The sequence below is a fragment of the Eretmochelys imbricata genome, chromosome 16 (assembly GCF_965152235.1).
Source record: "Eretmochelys imbricata isolate rEreImb1 chromosome 16, rEreImb1.hap1, whole genome shotgun sequence".
NCBI classification, from domain to species: domain Eukaryota; kingdom Metazoa; phylum Chordata; order Testudines; family Cheloniidae; genus Eretmochelys; species Eretmochelys imbricata.
The window spans coordinates 8,467,534-8,486,619 of NC_135587.1; the positions used below are offsets into that span (position 1 = coordinate 8,467,534).

The 19,086-nt window shown below is 51.1% G+C and overlaps 1 protein-coding gene across 2 annotated transcripts in view; it reads left to right on the forward strand.

Moving 5' to 3' along the window:
- The window catches only part of ARRDC1 (arrestin domain containing 1), a 66,436-nt gene that overhangs the window by 37,110 nt on the left and 10,240 nt on the right, over positions 1-19,086 (forward strand). For both annotated transcript variants that reach the window (XM_077835822.1, XM_077835821.1), the window contains 2 exons: positions 16,822-16,872; positions 18,244-18,398. In XM_077835822.1, coding sequence (XP_077691948.1) covers positions 16,822-16,872; positions 18,244-18,398 — 206 coding nt within the window. The remainder of the gene's footprint in view (positions 1-16,821; positions 16,873-18,243; positions 18,399-19,086) is intronic.

Sequence of the window (19,086 nt, forward strand, 5' to 3'; positions counted from 1 at the left end):
GCCAACCTCGAAGTCAGGTCCCCCCACTCAGACAGCTTGTGAGCAAAGGGGGCTGGGAGCTGAGGAGCAGCTTCAACCCCCTGCAGCGGCAGGAGAGAAGGAAAGCCGTGGCTGCCTACTCCATGGCACCAGCCAGAGCAGCAGCTGCCTCCACTACCCTGTCTCTGGCTTCCTGCCTCCGACCTGGGCAGGGAGAGAAGTGGGGAGGTGTGGAGCTGCCCCAGGACTGTCCTGCTCTTTCACTGTAGTTTTTTGGGGGAGCTACACCCCCTGTGCCCATCAACTCCCAGCTTCAACCCCATGGGGGGGCAGTGTGTGCTAGGGATTGGGGCGTGGGCTCCTGGCTTCAGCCCCCCGGGAGGTGCTTGGGCTCTGGGTTTTAGCCGTGGGGCTGGCCTGCTTGAAAGGATTTGCGGACCCCCTGTTGAGAACTGCTGCCTTAAACCATACTTGTCTCAAATGCAGTTAAAGCAGTAAAGAAAGACGCTCTTGAACAGTGACGGGGAAGATGACCCTTGTTGTTAAATACAACGTGTAAACTTTGTTAGTTTATTTTTAAAAAGCTAGTTCTGTCTTTCACAGCAAGATGATGTTTCTCTGGGCAGGGTGCGTGAGAGGGAATCACTGGCATTTACTTGAAATCTCACCGGAACTGAAAGTAGGTTTGAACTCGCTCCTCCTGTAGCTATGTCGGAGTCGGAAACAGGCTTGTGGCTCGCTGTGGTTTGAAGAGCCATGCGCTCAGTGTGGGATCGCATGCTGCGCTCTGCAGCCTGCGTCTGTTTGCACGAACATGTGACTTAATGGGCTCTGATTTTTTTTTTCACATGAAAAGCCACTGGAAACTGGTGAGTGACCCCAGGCGACTTGAAATGGAATCGGGCAGGAGGCTTTCCGAGATCTCTCTGGCTTCTGCTCTTTGCTTGAGCACACACTGAGTTAGGTCATCTCCCTCTGACTACAGTGTTGCCCTTTAATGGAGCTTAGTTAAATGTCCGCTTTCAATAGTGAGGTAAAGGAGCATTTGCAAACACTCTTGCTTGGTTTGGCTTTTGTGGTTTCTGTTCAACTTGGACTCTTGCTTATTTCCTGTTTTGTGCATTAAATGGGTGGCGTTGCTCTTGTACGACTCCCTATGCACTGGTGGGGAGCGCACTAGTATTTATAAACCAGCAATATCTGAGGCATTAAGTGAATCCATCATGTTGGTCACAATGTTCCCTCTAATTTTTGACAGGCCGTGTGAGCAAAAAATTTCTTCTGTGCAAATTGTTATGCTTCCATGCAAATTTTTGTGTTTCACTGTGTGCACGGGGTTTAGGGTCTGTGTGCGCACGCACAGCTTGGAGGGACCAGTGGTCGGTAGAATCCATCATGTCAGCTGGTCCCATTAAGCGGGGCAGCCTGTGTCGAGCTGCCTACTTGTGAGATTCCCCAAGAGGACTGCAGCTCCCACTTGCCGTCCATGTGCGATTCTGGGCTCGCTCTTGCTGGGGAGGAGCAGATGCACCCACGCATGCCTGTTCTGAGCGGCAGGTGTAAAAACCATTCCCTCTCCAAGAGCAGGGACACTTCCAGGGGAGGTGGTGATGGCATGAGTCAGCAGAGTTTTCTCATCTCAAACCTGGTCTCGGACTATATAATGCCTTGACCAAGAGGACGTTCTGTGGCTGTGCAGGGTTGAAGAAATCCATAATTGACACCTGCATCATTGGACGTATTTGCTGCTGCATCTCCTGAGAGACCGAGCACAGACAGCCCAGCCCAGAGGGGAGGGTGTGAAGGCACAGGTGGACTTAAATCACCTTTTGTTGCCTGGATTCTGCTGAAACTGCTGGTTGGCACCGTTCTCAATTCTCCCTTGCAGCGCTACGGCTTCTTTCCTTCCTGCTGTGCGCCTTCCACCAGCAGCTGCAAGGGGGAGCAGCATCGAGCCCCCTACACATGCTCAGTGCCGGTCCTCCACTGGAGTTGTTCTCGTGGCCTGGGTGTGCCACCCAAGCAATGTATGGGGGGCTAGAGCAGTGTGTCCAAGCTCAGTATAGTTCATTTTCAATAGGTTTTAAAGGGCAGGCTGACTGGCTACTGAAATGCCATGGAGGTCTCTGTGCCGGGCTCAGAAATAACTTCCATCTAACATGCGCCCAAGGCCTCTGAGCAACAGCATGAGTGGTTAAAGCACTGGACTGGGGCTTAGGAGACCTATTCCCAGCTCTGCTACTGATTCTACTGGATGACCTTGGGCAAGTCACTTCATCTCCTCCTGCCTCAGGTTTCCCCATCTGTTTTTATTTATAAAAACAAAAAGGGGGGGGGGTTAAGTATCGCTCTCCATCAGATCCCAAAGTACTGCACAAAGGCTAGTGGTTTTATGCTATCTGATGGCTGCAGTCCCAGAGTGGCTAGGAAAAGGAGGACTTGTGGCACCTTAGACTAACAAATGTATTTTGAGCATAAGCTTGGATAAGAGCATAAGAGTGGATAGGTGCTCCCATCGCACACATGCTCACTGTAGTGAGCAGCTTCACCGGGAACAGAGCAGCACCTCTAGAGACAGTCCCTCCAGCTCTGGCCTGGAAAGAAGGTGTAGAGGGAGCAGCCGTTGATACGCTGTCTTCCTTCCCGTTGATACGCTGAGCCACTAAGTCGCCCCACATGCTGTCATCCAGGGGAGCAGGAATCTGAGGCACTTGGGCTTGGCCCCAGGCAGCTGTAGCACAAGAGTGGGGGTAAGCCCTGACCTCCTGGTAACTTGCAGCAAGCAATTTACAAGGAGCTGCTGCTCGTGGTAAGGGAAGGTGGATGAACTGAAGACCACATTTAATCTGAAAGCCTGCGAGGTGGGAAGCCCACTGGCTGACTCTCCCGATTATAGTAACCTAGAGGAGAGCAGCTACTCTTGCTGAGATGCCCTATGATTTATTATTTGTATTACCATAGTGCCTAGGGGCTCTAGTCCTAGGTTCGGACCCCATGGTGCCAGGCACCCTGCAAACACAGAACAAAAACCCTAGTGTCTTGCAACATAGCAGAACTTTTGGCTCCTTCCCACTATCTTTTGGGGCCCTGCCAAAAGCTTGAAGTTCTGATGCCTACCGAGAAGCAAGAAGCTTTGAGTGGAATCCACTAGACCTGGAAGAGAATTCTTGCTGGGGCAGAGCCGTGCAAACATCACTGTAAATACCAGGAGTCTGCAGGAGCCCCTCTCTCCTCTAATGAAATCTTTGGAGATGGAGGGCTAATTACAGCATACAGGAGGGTTGTGCTATTGTGATGGGCGGCAGGGGGACCAACAAAAGGCACTGTAATTTCTTCCTCTCTGGAGGATTTGGCTGAGCGTGTTTAATGCATCATTCTCTAATAAGTAGCCTGAGAGAAATTACCATATTGCCAGGCCTGTTGTTTGTCAAATAGTCTTGAAAGTCTCTCGCTGCTGCTTTAAACAAAAATGCGGCATTTTTATGCGTTTTGGTGAGAGACTGCCATGCTAACCGCTCTGAGTGTATCCAACCGCCTCCTCTCGCGTGGCAGGGGCAGGGGAGGGCAAGGCTGGTGCCCCAGTCTCTCCAACAAAGAGAGGCCTGAATTTAAAGGTCATGACCTGGCTCTGTTCCATTTGGGCTGTGTCTACATTCAAGGATGACCTACACTAGGCAAGGCTGAAGTGTTTCTGGTGGTGCGATACACATGTTAATATGACTTGTAATCTGCGTGGCCGTGCAGCAGCCTATTAAGCGCAATGCAGTTGCTCCGGGGACTGGCCAGGAAAGGGGCACCTCAACCTGGACCTGCCGCAGCTGGGGCACCCCTCCCCTGGCCTGGGCCTGGGCCTGGACCTGGACCCGGACCCAGCCCCAGCAGAGACCTGCTGCGGCTGGGGGAGGGGCTCTCCTCCCCCAGGCTGGACCTGCTGCAGCCAGGGGTGGGGTGCCTCTTCTGCCCAGCCCCAGTGCTGCTGTGGCAGGAGAGAGCTTGGGGGAGTCCTCTCTTCCCCACTGTAGCCCTGCACCCCAAACCCCTTATCCCTGGCCTCACTTCGGAGCCTGCAGCCCCAGCTGGAGCTCAGTCCCCTGCCCTAACCCCAAGCCCCCTCCCATGCGCCAAACCCCTCAGCCCCACCCCCACGACATGAATTTTGTTATGTGCACCCATATGGACGTGATGCATCACACAATTGGTGCACATAACAAAACTCATTCCACACATGGGTGGGAAAAATTAGAGGGACCACGATCTCTAAGTCCTACGACATCCAAAGCCTTGGTAAATTAGCAGTGAAGAAGTGCTGGTGGCATGCCTGGCTCTGTTTTGCCCCGCGACTGCACTAGCAGTGTACTGCATTTCTGCCTTTTCGCTTCCCTCTGAGCTGGCACAGGCCTGTGGGCGAGGTTTCAGAAAGCTTTCTTGGAGACCAAAGGTACAGCTGCAGAAGAAATCCAACTTCACCGCTTCCACTGAGCTGAATGATTGATCACTAATGATCTGGAGGGTGGGGTGGACTGCACCCTCAGCAAGTTTGCAGATGACACTAAACTGGGAGGAGTGGTAGATAGGATATAGAGGGACCTAGACAAATTGGAGGATTGGGCCAAAAGAAATCCGCTGAGTTTCAACAAGGACAAGTGCAGAGTCCTGAACTTAGGACAGAAGAATCTCTTTTACTGCTACAGACTAGGGACCCAATGGCTAGGCAGCAGTTCTGCAGAAAAGGACCTAGGGGTTACAGTGGACGAGAAGCTGGATATTAGTCAACAGTGTGCCCTTGTTGCCAAGAAGGCTAACGGCATTTTGGGCTGTATAAGTAGGAGCATTGCCAGCAGATCGAGGGATGTGCTCTATTCGACATTGGTGAGGCCTCATCTGGAGTACTGTGTCCAGTTTTGTGCTCCACACTACAAGAAGGATGTGGAAAAATTGGAAAACGTCCAGCGGAGGGCAACAAAAATGATTAGGGTACTGGAACACATGATTTATGAGGAGAGGCTGAGGGAACTGGGATTGTTTAGTCTGCAGAAGAGAAGAATGAGGGGAGATTTGATAGCTGCTTCCAACTACCTGAAAAGGAGTTCCAAAGAGGATGGATCTAGACTGTTCTCAGTGGTAGCAGATGACAGAATGAGGAGTAATGGTCTCAAGTTGCAGTGGGGGAGGTTTAGGTTGGATATTAGGAAAAACTTTTTCGCTATGAGGGTGGTGAAACACTGGAATGCGTTACCTAGGGAGATGGTGGAATCTCCTTCCTTAGAAGTTTTTAAGGTCAGGCTTGACAAAGCCCTGGCTGGGATGATTTAGTTGGGGATTGCTCCCGCTTTGAGCAGGGGGTTGGACTAGATGACGCCCTGAGGTCCCTTCCAACCCTGATATTCTAGGGTTCTGAAGGCTGGCGTGAATGTGCCCTTGCTCTATGCCCGGCAGAAGCTTTGTGAAAAGCAGCCATCAGGTCATTGAGTTGGCTGTGAGGACAGGTAGTGGATGTTGTTCTGACAATGTGCATGGAGAGCTGGAGACTGAAGCCAGTCCTGCTGCATGGCCACGTACTTCTCTCCCCTCACCACACATTCCCCCAGTGTTCTTGCAGTAAAGCTGGCTGTGTGTTGGTGGGGCCAGGTTCTTCTCTAGACCCGAGATAAGCAGCATTGGTTGCAGAAATTCAGAACCAAGGAGACGTTTTCTATACCTTGGGGAGGGGAGAGTTGCTTTTAATTAACAGTGACTCTCAAGTTAAACTTGGTTAGCCCGTTTTGCCCACTAATAAAAGCTCCTCTTACCATATTGGGTCCCATCTACACTATGAGAGGGGGGAAAAAGTCACAGCTATGCTCTAGTCATGCCTGACATTAGGAATAACAATACTTTACCTACCTGTGAATAGCACTTTGCATCTGCTCTCAAATGAGTGGGGAAGGTGAGGCACAGGTGAAGTGACTTGCCCAAGGTCACCCACCAGGCCAGCGGCAAAGCTGGGAGACAAATCCAGGACTCCTGAGTCCCCAGTGTGGTGCTCTAGCCTCTAATGTGGTTCTGTCTGGCAGATGGAACAAAGTCCTGTCCTCAGACATTGCTCAAGCCTGGGGCTTTGCAGGTATATCGGATGGCTTGGGATCGTAGTCTAAACCAGAGGTTCTCCACCTTTAGCTTTCTGAGGTGCCCCCTTCCCTGAACATGCTATAAAAACTCCATGGCCCACCTGTACGGAGCTGACTTTAGGGGGTAGCAAGCAGGGCAGTTCCCTGGGGGCCCCATACCATGGGGGCCCCCTGCAGAGCTAAGTGCTTCAGTTGTAGCCCTGCTTTCTGGTTTATTTTGGCAGGACCCCTTGAAACCTGCTTGCAGCCCCCAGGGGGCCACAGACCCATGGTTGAGAACCACTGGCCTAAACTTTAAACCATGATTTGGTCCTGTCCCACCTGCATTGCAAGACTAATCTGTGTCCAGGAGCAGTGGTTTGTAACCAGGAAACCACAACAACACTGGAGCTTCATGTAATTATAAACCAGTCTGAACTGTCTGCCCAGACAAAACGCTGTGTAACCTCCCCCTCCCTGGAAGGGAGGGGGCCCATGTAAGTAGGGTTGTTATTGATCCTCCCCTTGTCTGCCCTCTAGATCAGCCCCACTTAGCCGCATCAGTACTGTGAGTCATGCTGTTTAAGGGGTGATGCAAAGGTTCTTTCCCTGCCCCTTTTCTTCTCTGGTGCCTGTATGTCTATAGACCAAACAGTTTTTATTCTTCTGGGAATGTGGGGTACTTACGGGCCATTAGATCTTAATTGCTCTGGCAGCCAGTGGACAATGGGGGTCAGCCTGGGTCGTTAGCCTTTAGAGTCTGTGCATCCCACTGCAAGTGGCTGTTACAGCAAGGGTGTTGAGCACATCCAGCCTCATCACATTGGACAGAAACCCCAAGTCACTATTTGTTAGTATGTCTACACAGAGAGAGAACCTGTGACTGGCCCCGGTCAGCTGACTCAGGCTCTGGGGCTGAGCATCTACACAGACTTTCTTTTTCCTGCCCCAGGCCATCCACGGCTGTGCCGCAGGTCTTTTTATCCCTGTATAGATGTACCCTGAGAGAACTGCATTGGGCAGTCAGGCCTGCCCCATGGGGAAGAGGGCAGGTGGCTGTTGCAGGAACCCATTTGAGAGAGAGCATGATCCTACTGGAATTCTATTTCCATACGCCTCTTGTAGTCCCTGTGCGCTTTGTACATGGGGTGGTCTCCTTTTGCGATTCTTCCCTAACCGCATTCATTCCAGGGCCTAGTGCTTTGCAAAGGCTAGTGGATTAAGAGCTGGTCTACTCACAGGTGGGGTGCACATGTGGTTTTGTTTTTACCAGCATAGCTAAACTGAATCAATTTATCATCAAAGCAAACTTCTAATGTAGATGCTCTTAAAACTGCTTAACTGTTAACTTGCTGAATTAAAATAAGCTGTTAGATCCTGCATATTACCCAATAAGTGCATCGACATTAGAGGCAGTTTTCTTCTGACAGCGGCTCGGTGTTTATCTATTCTGCCACACAAGCGTTCCTGTTCATCTGGCATGTCCAGAATGTATGTTTGCACCTGGACAAGCAGCAGGGGTCAGCACTTCATCAAACTCTGCCTTCCATAGTTCCAGCACCCCTTCAGCACTTGGTTCTGTGGCATTTAATACTCCTCACTAACTTGGATTTGGTGTCATTGCCTTGGACTTAAAATAAATACCAAGAAGACAAAGTGGCTGCGTCTTGGAAAGAGGAAGGTGCTAGAAGAAGTGTTTGAAAGGCAGCCGCGGAGAAGTCATAGAACAAGTAGAATCTTGTGTGGACTTAGGAAGCTTGGTCAGTACCAATGGTTCTGTCCAGATCGGGTGCAAAGGCCGTGTGCCTTAGCCACAAGTCCTGCACAGAATCAGACACCCGTATGGATGGCTAAACAGTATGTTTGGGTACCAAAGTGGAAAATGTATCAAAGCAGTGTGCTAACAGTATTACTCTGATGTCTGCTTCAGACCACAGAAGGCTGGAAGCAGTAGAGATGAGTTTCTTAAAAGATGGCAAGTGTAAAGTGGAGTGACTTTCAGAGAAATGAAGACTGGCCTGTCCACGCTACAGCACTATGCTGGTGCAGTGCTGCAGTGACGGAAGGAGTATTTCTGTCAATTTTTGTAGCAAGCCACTTCCCTGAGCAGCAGTAGCTAGGTCCACAGAAGAATTCTTCCATTGACCTAGCCACATCTACACCAGGGGTGAGGTTGGTGTAACAACAGCTCCTGGGAGTGTAGATCAGGGCTAAGAGGAGAATAGGATACAAAATCAAGGTATGGGGGTGGCTGCATTTGAAGAGATTAGGGGTGGGGCCACTGCAGAAGACTGATGATAGGATGCCAAAGAAAATGGTGCAGCTATAATCCAGGTCAGTCAGACCGAGAGGCCGACCGCTGACTAGATGGCCACTTCACCTCCCTGTGCCGTAGGTTCCCCATCTGTAAGTGGGGTAATGATATCCACCTCACTTGTATAGTGCTCTCTTTATCGAATCGCCAAGCCCTTCACAAAAGCTAGTATGTATAATATCTGGTGGCGTCAGTCCTAGAGTGGGTAGGTGTGCTCCTCCTAGAAGCCTTCACTAAAATGAGCAGTGTCTATCATACGCAGAGACATGATCAGGCGGGGCTAAATAGAGGAACAGGCAATAGATGGGAACAAATGCAGGCGCTGTACTGGTCCCCCTGTCCCCAAAGACGTTTTGGGATGAGAAGACCCTTTTTAGTGCAGTGATACTCGGACTGAGGCTCGGGAGCTGTAAGTGACTCTTTAATGTGTCTCCTGCGGCTCTTTGCAGCACATGATGATTGGTTGTTAATTAAATCAGGATGCGTTTACTATGTTATCAATGTGCATTAAGTTATTAACTTATTTGCTGTAAGAAATTTATATATCAATTAAATATTTGGCCCATCATACTGTTTATAGTACAATAGCCAGCTACTACTGTGGATCTTCTGGGTAATGTTGATTGCTAATTGGACTCCTGAACTGCTGAGCTTGGAGTATCCCTGCATTAGAGACTTGTGTTGGTGGTTATGGTAGAGACCAGAATTGAGGTCCTGTTGCTCTACTAGGCACTGTGCAGAGGAGTAGACCTCCACATGTCCTACTGACCAGCAGTGTCTCCTTGTTTCCTTCTGCTTTCTTCTGTGTTCCCCCGTTCTCTTGTCTTAGGATCTAAGAATAAACTCTTTGGGGCAGGGATCATCTCTGTTCTGTTTGCTCGCTCATGGGCACAGTGGGGTCTTGGTCCCTGACGGATCTCACATACTGCAGTACAAATCACAAACACATGAGGCAGTCCTGCCCAAAGAGCCCTCAATCTAAGGCCTTGTCTATAGGCTATGCAGTTCTTTTTATTAGTAAAGCAAAGGTATGAATTTTAATCTAAACTCCTACACTTATGCTGGTGTGTCTCAGGTGTGGAGTCTTACTCTGGTACAAGAGTGGTTTTTGGGGTTGGTTGGCTGGGGTGATAGGGATTTGCTTTCCAGTTTGGAACCAACTGGCAATGAAATTGACATTCTTGTCAGTTTCATGGCTGAAACTTTTTTGCATTTGGTCTGGGTCTCCAGCTGTCAGCCCCAGAGCCTGTGGTCTCCAGCTGTCAGCCCAGCCAGAGACCAAATGTGACATAACCAGCTCCCTGATGTGAAATGGAGCTGTCAGCTGTCAGTGCCCCACGCTCAGGCTGTCAGTCGGTGCACATGCTCCTGGTGAGGACACGCACCACTGCCAGAAGCAGGGTAGCGTGGACATCAACAGCCAATTTAATTACCGTGGTGGCTTTTGATTTCCACACTAATTTTGTAGTGTAGACAAGCCATTCTTCCCCTCAGGAGTCTGTAGGGGAGACGTTTCAAAGGCCACAAGTTCTTCAACCTGGAGGAAAAGCTGCTGCAGGTGGAATCCTCATCACTGAGCCCTGCTGATCTAGCTGCCTCTGCTGCATAATGACTTTCTCGGAGGTATTTTTAGCTGCATGTAAATGTCAGGAAAAGCTTTTGTGTCTGCACAAACTACACCCTTTGTTCAGGCTTCTGGAAATCCTAAGTTAATCACTTGCTGAGGATGGTAACTCTCTCAACCCCTTCGTGCAGACTAGACAGTCTCTCCAGAGGAGACTCTGGGTATCCAAGACGGAATGGGTGGGAGGGGGAAGAAATGGGGTTGAATTTGTGGGCTTTGCTTTCAAGATCTGCTTGACACAGCCTCTGACGGGGGGGCGGCAATCCACACATAGGTTCCCTTAAAACACTCTTGTTCCAGACCGCAGGTGGGCACTTCTCATGTTGCTCTCAAAACACCATCTCTCGGCCCTGCTGGTTCCATGTAACGAGACTTTTAACATCAGGCTGCGAACTAAAGAGGAAACCTCCCCTTTTTTGTACCTAAGGGAAAACCTTTTTAGTTAAAATTGGCTCTTAAAGCTTGCTCAGGGAGCACAATTAATACAAGTAAGATCAAGAACAATTTTCTTATGGTGGTGCCCAAAGGCCCCAGTTAGGGAATTGGGGGAGCTATGGGGAGAATGGGAGTGTCTGTCTCTCTCTCCCACTTCTCATGATCCATGCAGTGCTTGTCGTCTAGGCCTTCCTCCTACCAGCAGGTCCCCCAGACTGACTGTCCAGCAGTCAGTGAGTGACAGCTGCTGGTGGATATGAGATGTAGAAGCAGCAGTGAAGCACAGGACAAAACTTGTCACCGCTGACTCTGGACTCTGCTCCTGGCAAAGTGTGCTGTGTGCAGAGAGGGTGGATGGAGCCACCCTGTCCTGTCACCAGTGTGGCATCAACAAGAGGAGAGCAATCCGCTTGCTTCCAGGAACAGGGCTGTTCCCTCTCCTCTTTGGAATCCCACTAGGGTGCATCTGCCCAAATCTATCTTGCACTGTGGACTTGCCTTCAACAGGAATAAACCAGAAGAATGGCCAGTGTTTGGATCACATTAGCCCAGTCTACTAGTGCCTGAGCAAAGCTTTATCCCCTTCAGGCGGGGTATCTAATGCACATCCTCCACCAGGGTGAAGAAGGCTGCTTCTTCCCCTTCCCATCTCCCGGGGGCTTCAGGGAAGGGAGCACAGAAGCTAAGCCACACTGGCATGAGGTGGGATGGTGAGTCGTGGGACTCCAGCCATCCGGGCTATATACGGAGTTAGTGGAGATTACCCTTGTACGTTTCTCTGCAATAGCCTGTTGCCTCTCCCCCACACCTGCCTCCCAACTCTGCTCCCTCCCTGGTATTGGGGGGTAGGGGGGTGTTCCTCCACTGAGGTCTCTGGAGTTGCACCCACTTAGGGTGTGGGGGATTTGTGGCAGTAATGCAGGATGGAGCTTGTGCCCTGAATGGGTCAGACATGGCAGCTAATTAGAATGAGTCTCCCTGCTTTGTGTGCTTTGGGGGAGGGGGGCATCCCTTCCTCCAAGGGATAGCGAACAAGGAAGCTGGGAGGAACAACATGATTACTAAACGCCCAGCTCTCGCTGGGATGAGAGGCAGCAAGCCAGTGACAGGGGAATCCCTGCGCTGTGAAAGCTGCGTAATCTGCCAAGCAGGGTCCTCTGGAATCTTCACAGCCCCTTGAAGCTGCCTACCGAATCTGTGGCTTTGGGTACGTCTACACTGCAAAAAAAACAGAAAAAACACCCACATCCTGCGGCAACAAGTGTCCATAGCCCAGCTCAGCCAACTTGGGCTTGTGCTGCGGGGTTAATAGCAGGGTAGATGTGGCTCGGGCTGGAGCCTGGGCTCTATGACCCGCTCCCCTTGCTGGGTTTCAGAGCCCAGGCTCTAGCCCAAGTGGGAATGTCTGCACTGCTGTTCTTAGCCCCATAGCGTGAGCCAGCTTGGAGACTCACCGCCACGGGGGTTTTCGCAGTGAAGATGCACCTTTAACTCCTTGCTTTGGAGCATGAACCCCTCCTGGTTTCTCCCCAAATTGACATTTCGGTTGAGGGCTCCTAAAAATGCCAGACCCAGCTGAGGCTCTACCCACTCTAACACGCCCCCGGTTCTGCCTTGTAACACCTGCTGCTATTGCAGCCCTGAGCTTTGGCTGGCACCAAGGAAAGCTGCCAGTGCAGTGAGCCAGGAACATCTACCTGCCTCTAGTGGGGGCGCATCCTTCCAATCATGACAGTGACCTGCAGCCTCTTATTGTTCTTGACGCGCACTCAACAGCAGTGAGAACTGTGGGCTCCATCTCCATTCAGCCAGGAGCCTGGGCTCATTCCCCTGTGGTGGCTTAGCTGCTGTTACCCGTGCCTTCAGACTAGGATGTGTTGCTCTGCCTGGGGATGTAGGCTGAAACCCTTCAGACACTCCAGTTTGCACCCCCATGTACATAGACACCCAGGAGCCTGCCTGTTGAGCTGGGCTCAGTCTGCCGTCCACCAAGACCTCTGGAGAACTCCTCATGTGCAGGGGGTCTCCTGGCGTAAAGCTGCCCTACCCTTGGCAGAAGGAGGGGGCCATCCATGGGCAGGACCGAGCGGGGACAGGGTGGAGCAACTCTGACCTGGGTCACCGTAGAGCAGACCTGAACTGGAGCCTCTCTCTGCCTTACAAAGCAGAGATTCGAGAGCATGTCGAGTTCCACTGGCTTCTCATTCCATTTCTGGTCCAGCATAATGGCCAGGCCCTAAAATTAAGGCCTGGCTACTGGCCATGAAGACCTCAGCCTCTAGGCAGCTTCTGTCTCCAAAGGCTCACTTGATGGGATGCTGTGGTTGGCAGAGCCCAAGATGGCATTCTGGGGGTACTGGGGCTTTGGGGGAGACTGGTGTCGCTTACCTCACTGAGCCTACGCCCATGACTTTCTCAAGCACGGTGCAAACCCACCCTCGAGCAATAACGAAGACTACAGAGAATGACCCATTACTGTTCTGTGAGGAGGGGCCAGAAAAGTAATTTCCGGCAACAGCACAAACTGAACTGCAGGATGGTCCAGAGTAGAGTTCATATTCAGTGAACTCTTGGTAATGGGAGCATCACAAATGGCACTGGTACCTTAAGGCCGCCCCAGTCTGTTTCCTGAGGAAGGCTGAGATCCACCCAGTGGAGCTCCTTGTCTCTGCTGCACTGATCACTTGCAATAACTAGAACAAAAGGTGGCCCAGCAGCAGCAATGGGCATAACTGACTTCGAGAGTCAGCACGGCCCTTGGAAGTGCAACTGTCTCAAGGGTGGCCTGGTCTGCATCCAGCCGGGCCAGGTGCTAGCGAGCCAGCCTCCATCTTACAGGAGGGCGCAAAATGCCAGACTTTTATTTCTCCCTTTCTCCCGCCCTTCCCTCCCCCCCCCCCCCCCCCCCGCCCCACACACACTTTAATTGTTCTCATAAATAGTCTTTGTGTGCAGCCACCGGAAACCCTTCTGGGCACAGGTGCCTCTCCAAGGAAGAAGGCCGCATGTTGTCTCTTGTGTATCCTCTTTGGAAAGCTTCCAGAAAAGCAAAGCCAACTGTCTGATGCTGCAACCACACTTCAACCGCGCGCGGCTAGGGCTGAGAAGCCAAGACACAGCAGTCGGGGGTTGTGACTGTAGCAATCAACGCTTGATATGGAGCTTTGCATCTCCAAAGTGCTTTGCAAATAAGTCCAGTGTGGTAGGTGAATATAGTACCCTGTTTACATGTGGGGAGACAGAGGCACACAGCTGAACTCATTTGCCTGAGGCTGTGGTGTGAGTTGATGGCAGAACTGGGGATTGGAAATCAGGTCTCCCGCACCCAGGCCGGTGCTTCAGCCATTCTATGTAGGAATTACATTGGTAGAGCAGTGGCGGGGGGGTTGGTTTGTTTTTTAAGTAGCTTCAGTGCAGCAACTTTATAGCATGATCTTTATCATGAATTGGTCTGCACTTCCTGTCGTTGTCTCAGTGCTGGGCAAATAAAGGAAACGAAAAAACTACTCCACACAGACACCTCCTCCAACCCCTCCTAAGAACACAAGTGTAACCCCTTATACCCTGGAAATCCTAATGTAATTCCCAGCAAAGGCTTGTAGGCCTGCAATTGAAGAGTTGCTACAGAACACCACCTAGTGACTAGACTAGTTATTAGACTTTAGCCTACATCTGGGTGGGTGGGTGTGGTGTTTTTGGTTTTTTTGGGGGGAGAGGGGAGGGAGAGGATTGAAAACCAGTCCAATAACAGCATGTCTAATGGATGATTCGCTTTCCTATTCTAAAGGACAAGGTGCTTATACATTGTTCAGTCACGAGGCGTTTGGGAGGAATTAAGATCTTAACGCTTGTCACAGTCTGTGTGTCTTTCCATTGAAGGTCAGAGAGGCTTGTTTTCTGTATGTACTGAGTCGTGCAGCTGATTTCTCTCCCCCGGCATGCACAGCCCCCACAGCTTGGCTATGTGAATAAAACGTTGTGAGAATTGCTAGCAAAGCTTGCAACCAGGCAGACCTTGATCCAAACTCCTCCAGCTCTAGAGAGTGAATGAAATCTCTGTTTGGAGTTGTAACAGGGTGGCATGCCCTTGGGCAGGAGAGCCTGGGGCCTAGCTGTGTTCACCGAGTGAGCCCCACCTGAGGCAGTAAGATCCGGAAACTGGTGAAGGGCTCCTGCAGAGAGACCAAGGGAGCTGTGACAGAAAGGAGGCTCCTAGATGGGAGTTGATCTTGGCGGTTTGGGGGCCGAGAGGCCAGTGCCGGAGGGCTGAGCTCTAGCTGGGAAGATGGCCTGGGAGACCAGACGGGGACAGAAGAAGAGCTCTGGTGGTGAAGTCTGGAATCTTGTGCAGCAGTGGACTTTCTTTTGGGGCCCTGACGACGTTAAGAACTCTCTGTTGTTAAACTGGCTCCAGGCAGTGGTGGTGCTGACCCAGAGAGAAGTTGGTCACAGTTCTGGGGCAGCCCTGAAAGGCAGGGTGGGAACAGAAGCAGGTGTCAGCAGAGGCACCCCGACTGCAAACAGGCCTTCAGGAAGTGGCCCACCAATTACAGGATTCCATGTAACAAAAATGTCTCCCGCAAAGGGGGAAGAGAAACTCCATTGTTGTCCATGTCTCTCTCCCCGTCTGCGTCCAGTAATCTGCTTAGTCTGCTGACAAATGGGGTTCTACTACTAAACTGACTGTCAGCTGTCTTGTAGCCCATTTCTTGCATCAACAAATTAGCTAGCTTAGTTCTGGGTTTTGGCTCTGGCTTCCTAGTATAAGTTACCTGCAGAACATACACAGCTTCAGTGAGTCAGTAGCAGGTTCCTCTTGCTGTGCTGCCAATTAAAAACATCACGTGTACATGTAAACAGCAAGAATGAAGAGGGTTTTACAAAATTGTTGTCTATTGCTGGAGATTAAATAGGTAGTAAGTATAACAGTATCACTTATCTGCCCTTAACTGCAATTTATCAACTGCTGATGAACTAGGTTGGAATCTAGAAATGAGAACTGTGCACAGAGCATTGCAGTTGGCTTGTAAATTTTAAAAGGCAGGATTGACTGATGGCTTTAGCCATGCCAAGCTAATCTTGGCTCTTTGCTCTTTCAGAAGTGCTCCTACAGTCGGTTACAATGCCATTAATGTGGTCCAGAGACGTTACCGTGAGTTGCTGCGTGGTCACTGGAGTTAAAGTAACAGTGGGTTTGGAAAAGGGGCAGCACGTGCTGAAGTGGAGAACTTGATGCCAAATAAAATGAAGTCTCTGGTACAAAATCTAAACCCTTCTCCCAATGCCTGATCAAATCCGAGTGTCTTCAATACCCACAACTGCTAAGGCAAACCACCAGACCGGCAATTATCTCTCATGTCACAGTCTCTTAGTCTGTTCCCGTCACAAAAGATGGACGTGGGACCCAGAAACCAGAGGTGCTGGAACTGAGGGTGCTGCCGCACCCCCTGGCTTGAAGTGGTCCCCATTCTATATATGGGGTACTTTAATGGCTCTCAGCACCCCTGCCAGGAGCCCATCCAGCTCTTTAGGTGAGGGCCTGCGGTGTAAGGGCCAGGCAGAACGGAGGGAGGGGAGACTGCCTGCCGTGCTAAAAGCACAAGGGTCATGTCTAGGATCTGCAATCTATCTAGGCCTGACGATTGCATTACAGGCCTTGTTCACTGTATGATCCTTGCACTTGGTTGTGGAACAAATCCAATCAACTGCACTGAAGTCTTTTCGAGCTGATATTTGTGAGATCTCAGCCATGTCCTCTAAAAACCAGGACCAAAACTGTAGGGTCTAGAAGTCTGAAACTGTACTCTGCCTTTAACCCTAATGGGGCTCAGGAGTTCCAGCTTTGGCCCATCACTGATGAGAGCCAGAGACTGCAAAGCAACCTGCCTGAAGGAGGGGGAGTTTGGTCTTATCTAGGTAAATGGGCTCCGTGAGGGTGAGTAGCATGTGGAGAAGATTAAGATTATACTGGCTTGATACCACCAAAACTTTCCCCAAGCCCAGGACAGCCAGCACCATCCTGGCCTTGTTCACATGCATCTCCTTCCTGGGTCCCACACCCAGTCACCTGTGGCCAGCCAGTAGCTATAGACCTTGCTCCTCTGACCACTGCACCGGCTGCCCCCAGGACTCTGCCCCATATCTCCCCTGTTGCTAGTGTTTAGACAGGTAAATGGATCTTGGCCTATTCCATGCACTGAGTGTGAGTGCTTCAGCTGTGGTGAGAAGAATGCTTTGTGGGGATGAGTCCTGGACATGTGCTCTCAGCTGGCATTCTGTCTTCTCAGGGAAGCCTGGCGCTAATGCACTGATATCCCGTTTCAGGCTCAGTGCCCGGGATGCCTCCAGATTGTCTCATTTGCCTTTTGCTCTCTCTTTTGCAGGGGTTCTGACAGCTGGTGAGCACACCTTTCCCTTCCAGTTCCTGGTGCCAGGTATGGTGGAGATACTGACTGCTTGGGAGGCTCAGGGTTGTGAAAATGTAGTGACGCTAGTGTTTCCGGAAGACTCTTCTCTCCTCTGCCTTATACAGTAAAAAGCGCATGCTGGCCAAGTGGGGAAAGGACCTTTGTTGTCAAGCCTCTAAGACCTTGGCTCAGCTAGGAGAAGGGGGAGGGGGGATGATTCAGAGCTGGCTGGCTAATGGGATTTTTAAACATGACTTTAGTACCTATTGGAGACACTGGTGGGAGCCCAGAGTCAACCACAAACAGCTAGTGAATCTTGATGGTAGTAAAGCATGTCCATGCCAGGTGCAAAGTCACATTTTAAGGTCGTATCCACTGATATGTTTTCAAACCAGAGCTGTTCTCCTGGTCTAGTCGAGGCCTAAGAGCATATTAAGCATTGGAGAGCGCTGGCAGGAAGAGCACAAACCTTTATTAAAGAGACCCCCTCAGGGCTGCCTCTCAATGCACAGCTGGAGTTGGTCTTAAATTGAGCCCGGCTTTTTAGAAGAGCAACTTTGCTGCATAAATCTGGCCCTTCAAGGAATTATCCCTCTGGAGGTTGTCTTCATTAGAGAATCTCGGTGGAAACCCATCTCATTGGGAGCTGTTGGGCTGATGGGAGCCCTAACTTGTGTCTCCACGGGCCAAATTCAGACCCCTACACCCCTGCTGGTGAGAGCGATGATGGAAGCTGCACTGTAGTCATGCCTCTTGACCACACGGCTGGCTAACCCGAAAAGGACTTAGGCAGTTCTCCTTTGCCTAGTGCAGATGAGGCTCTGAGAACCTCTGGTACCTCTACAGCCATATTAACTAAACCACACAGTAGTAAAACTAGCTGGAAGCTGCTGGAGTCTGCCTGCATTAGCGACCCCACCTCCTCACCAGCGCTGGTGGGAAAACCGGTGGGAACTCTGTATTGTAAACTTCTCCAGAGCAGAGTGGGAGGACGATTGTCAGCTCCTGGGGGCAGGGACCATCTCTGTTCACTGTTTTGTACAGCACCTAGCACAGTGAGGCCGGGTCTGTGACTGGAGCTCCTGGCACTACCATAGCAGAAATAAGAGGAGTTAGTGCTGTCCCTGCTTCTGCATACACCATGGCTGCATGGCCCAAGTTGCAGCTTCCTTTTTACTGAAGGGGCAGTAGTCCTGATGGACCAAATTTGGTCCCTGATTCTTCATGCATAGGCTCAAATGCACTTAGGAGACCAACTCCCAAATAGTTGCAAGGTTCTGCCTCTCCTCTTGCTTTGAGCCACAGGAAAGTGTTTCAGGCTCTGTGGGTAAGGCCGAGCTCCCCTTTCGATGGCTTGAGGCATTCTCTTTTTGACTGCCTTCTCTCTTATGAATGTAGCATCAGCCCCCACATCGTTTGAAGGCCCTTTTGGGAAGGTGGTCCATCAGGTCAAAGCCGTGATTGATACACCCCGATTTGCCAAGGACCACAAGTGCAACAAGGTCTTCTACATTCTCTGCCCACTCAACCTGAATGACATCCCTGACATTGAGGTAAGAGAGCAGCAATGGGGAGAGCAAGAGGCTCTTGCACCCTTGAGCGTCTCCCACTGGAATAAAGGAGAAGCCAAGCGTCCCTCTCCCCCATCCAGTGTCTCCCTGCGAAGTCAGGGCAGTAACTCGGAGGAGAGGGTCGCTCATGGAGCGCACTGCATGGAACGAGATGCAATAGGGGTTAGCACGTTGCCACCCAAAGCACTGCAGGGCATCGTTGGTCTGGGCTGTAAATCCATGGGCCTGTTCCGCTGCTGTTTCCACTAGTACCAGTGAGGCTAGTAGGATTCATTTCTTACCGGTATGCCGCACCAGTTAAAGGCAGGGGGGTCGGGAGGGAATGTGACCTCCCCTAGCCTGGGACCCCCTGGTGTCCCCCCTCCCGTCCCCATGATCCATCCCACATTACCTGGGGGGGAGTGCTCCCAGTGGGTGGACCCAGCACAGCTGCTGTGTGGGATGCCAAGAGAAGAGGAACAATAGCCGGCCCAGTCACACCTGCTTTGGGAATCGCCAGCGGAAGAACTTCAAACCAGCTCCCTCTGACAGCAGAGAATATATTTATTTCAGACACGCTGGCAACTGAGTCCACACCGGCAGCTCCACCGGCAAGGCTGTATGCCCTAGCCACGCCCCCAGCCCTGTCTCCGGCAGGGCTGCTGTACAGACCCCGGACAGGAGACATGGG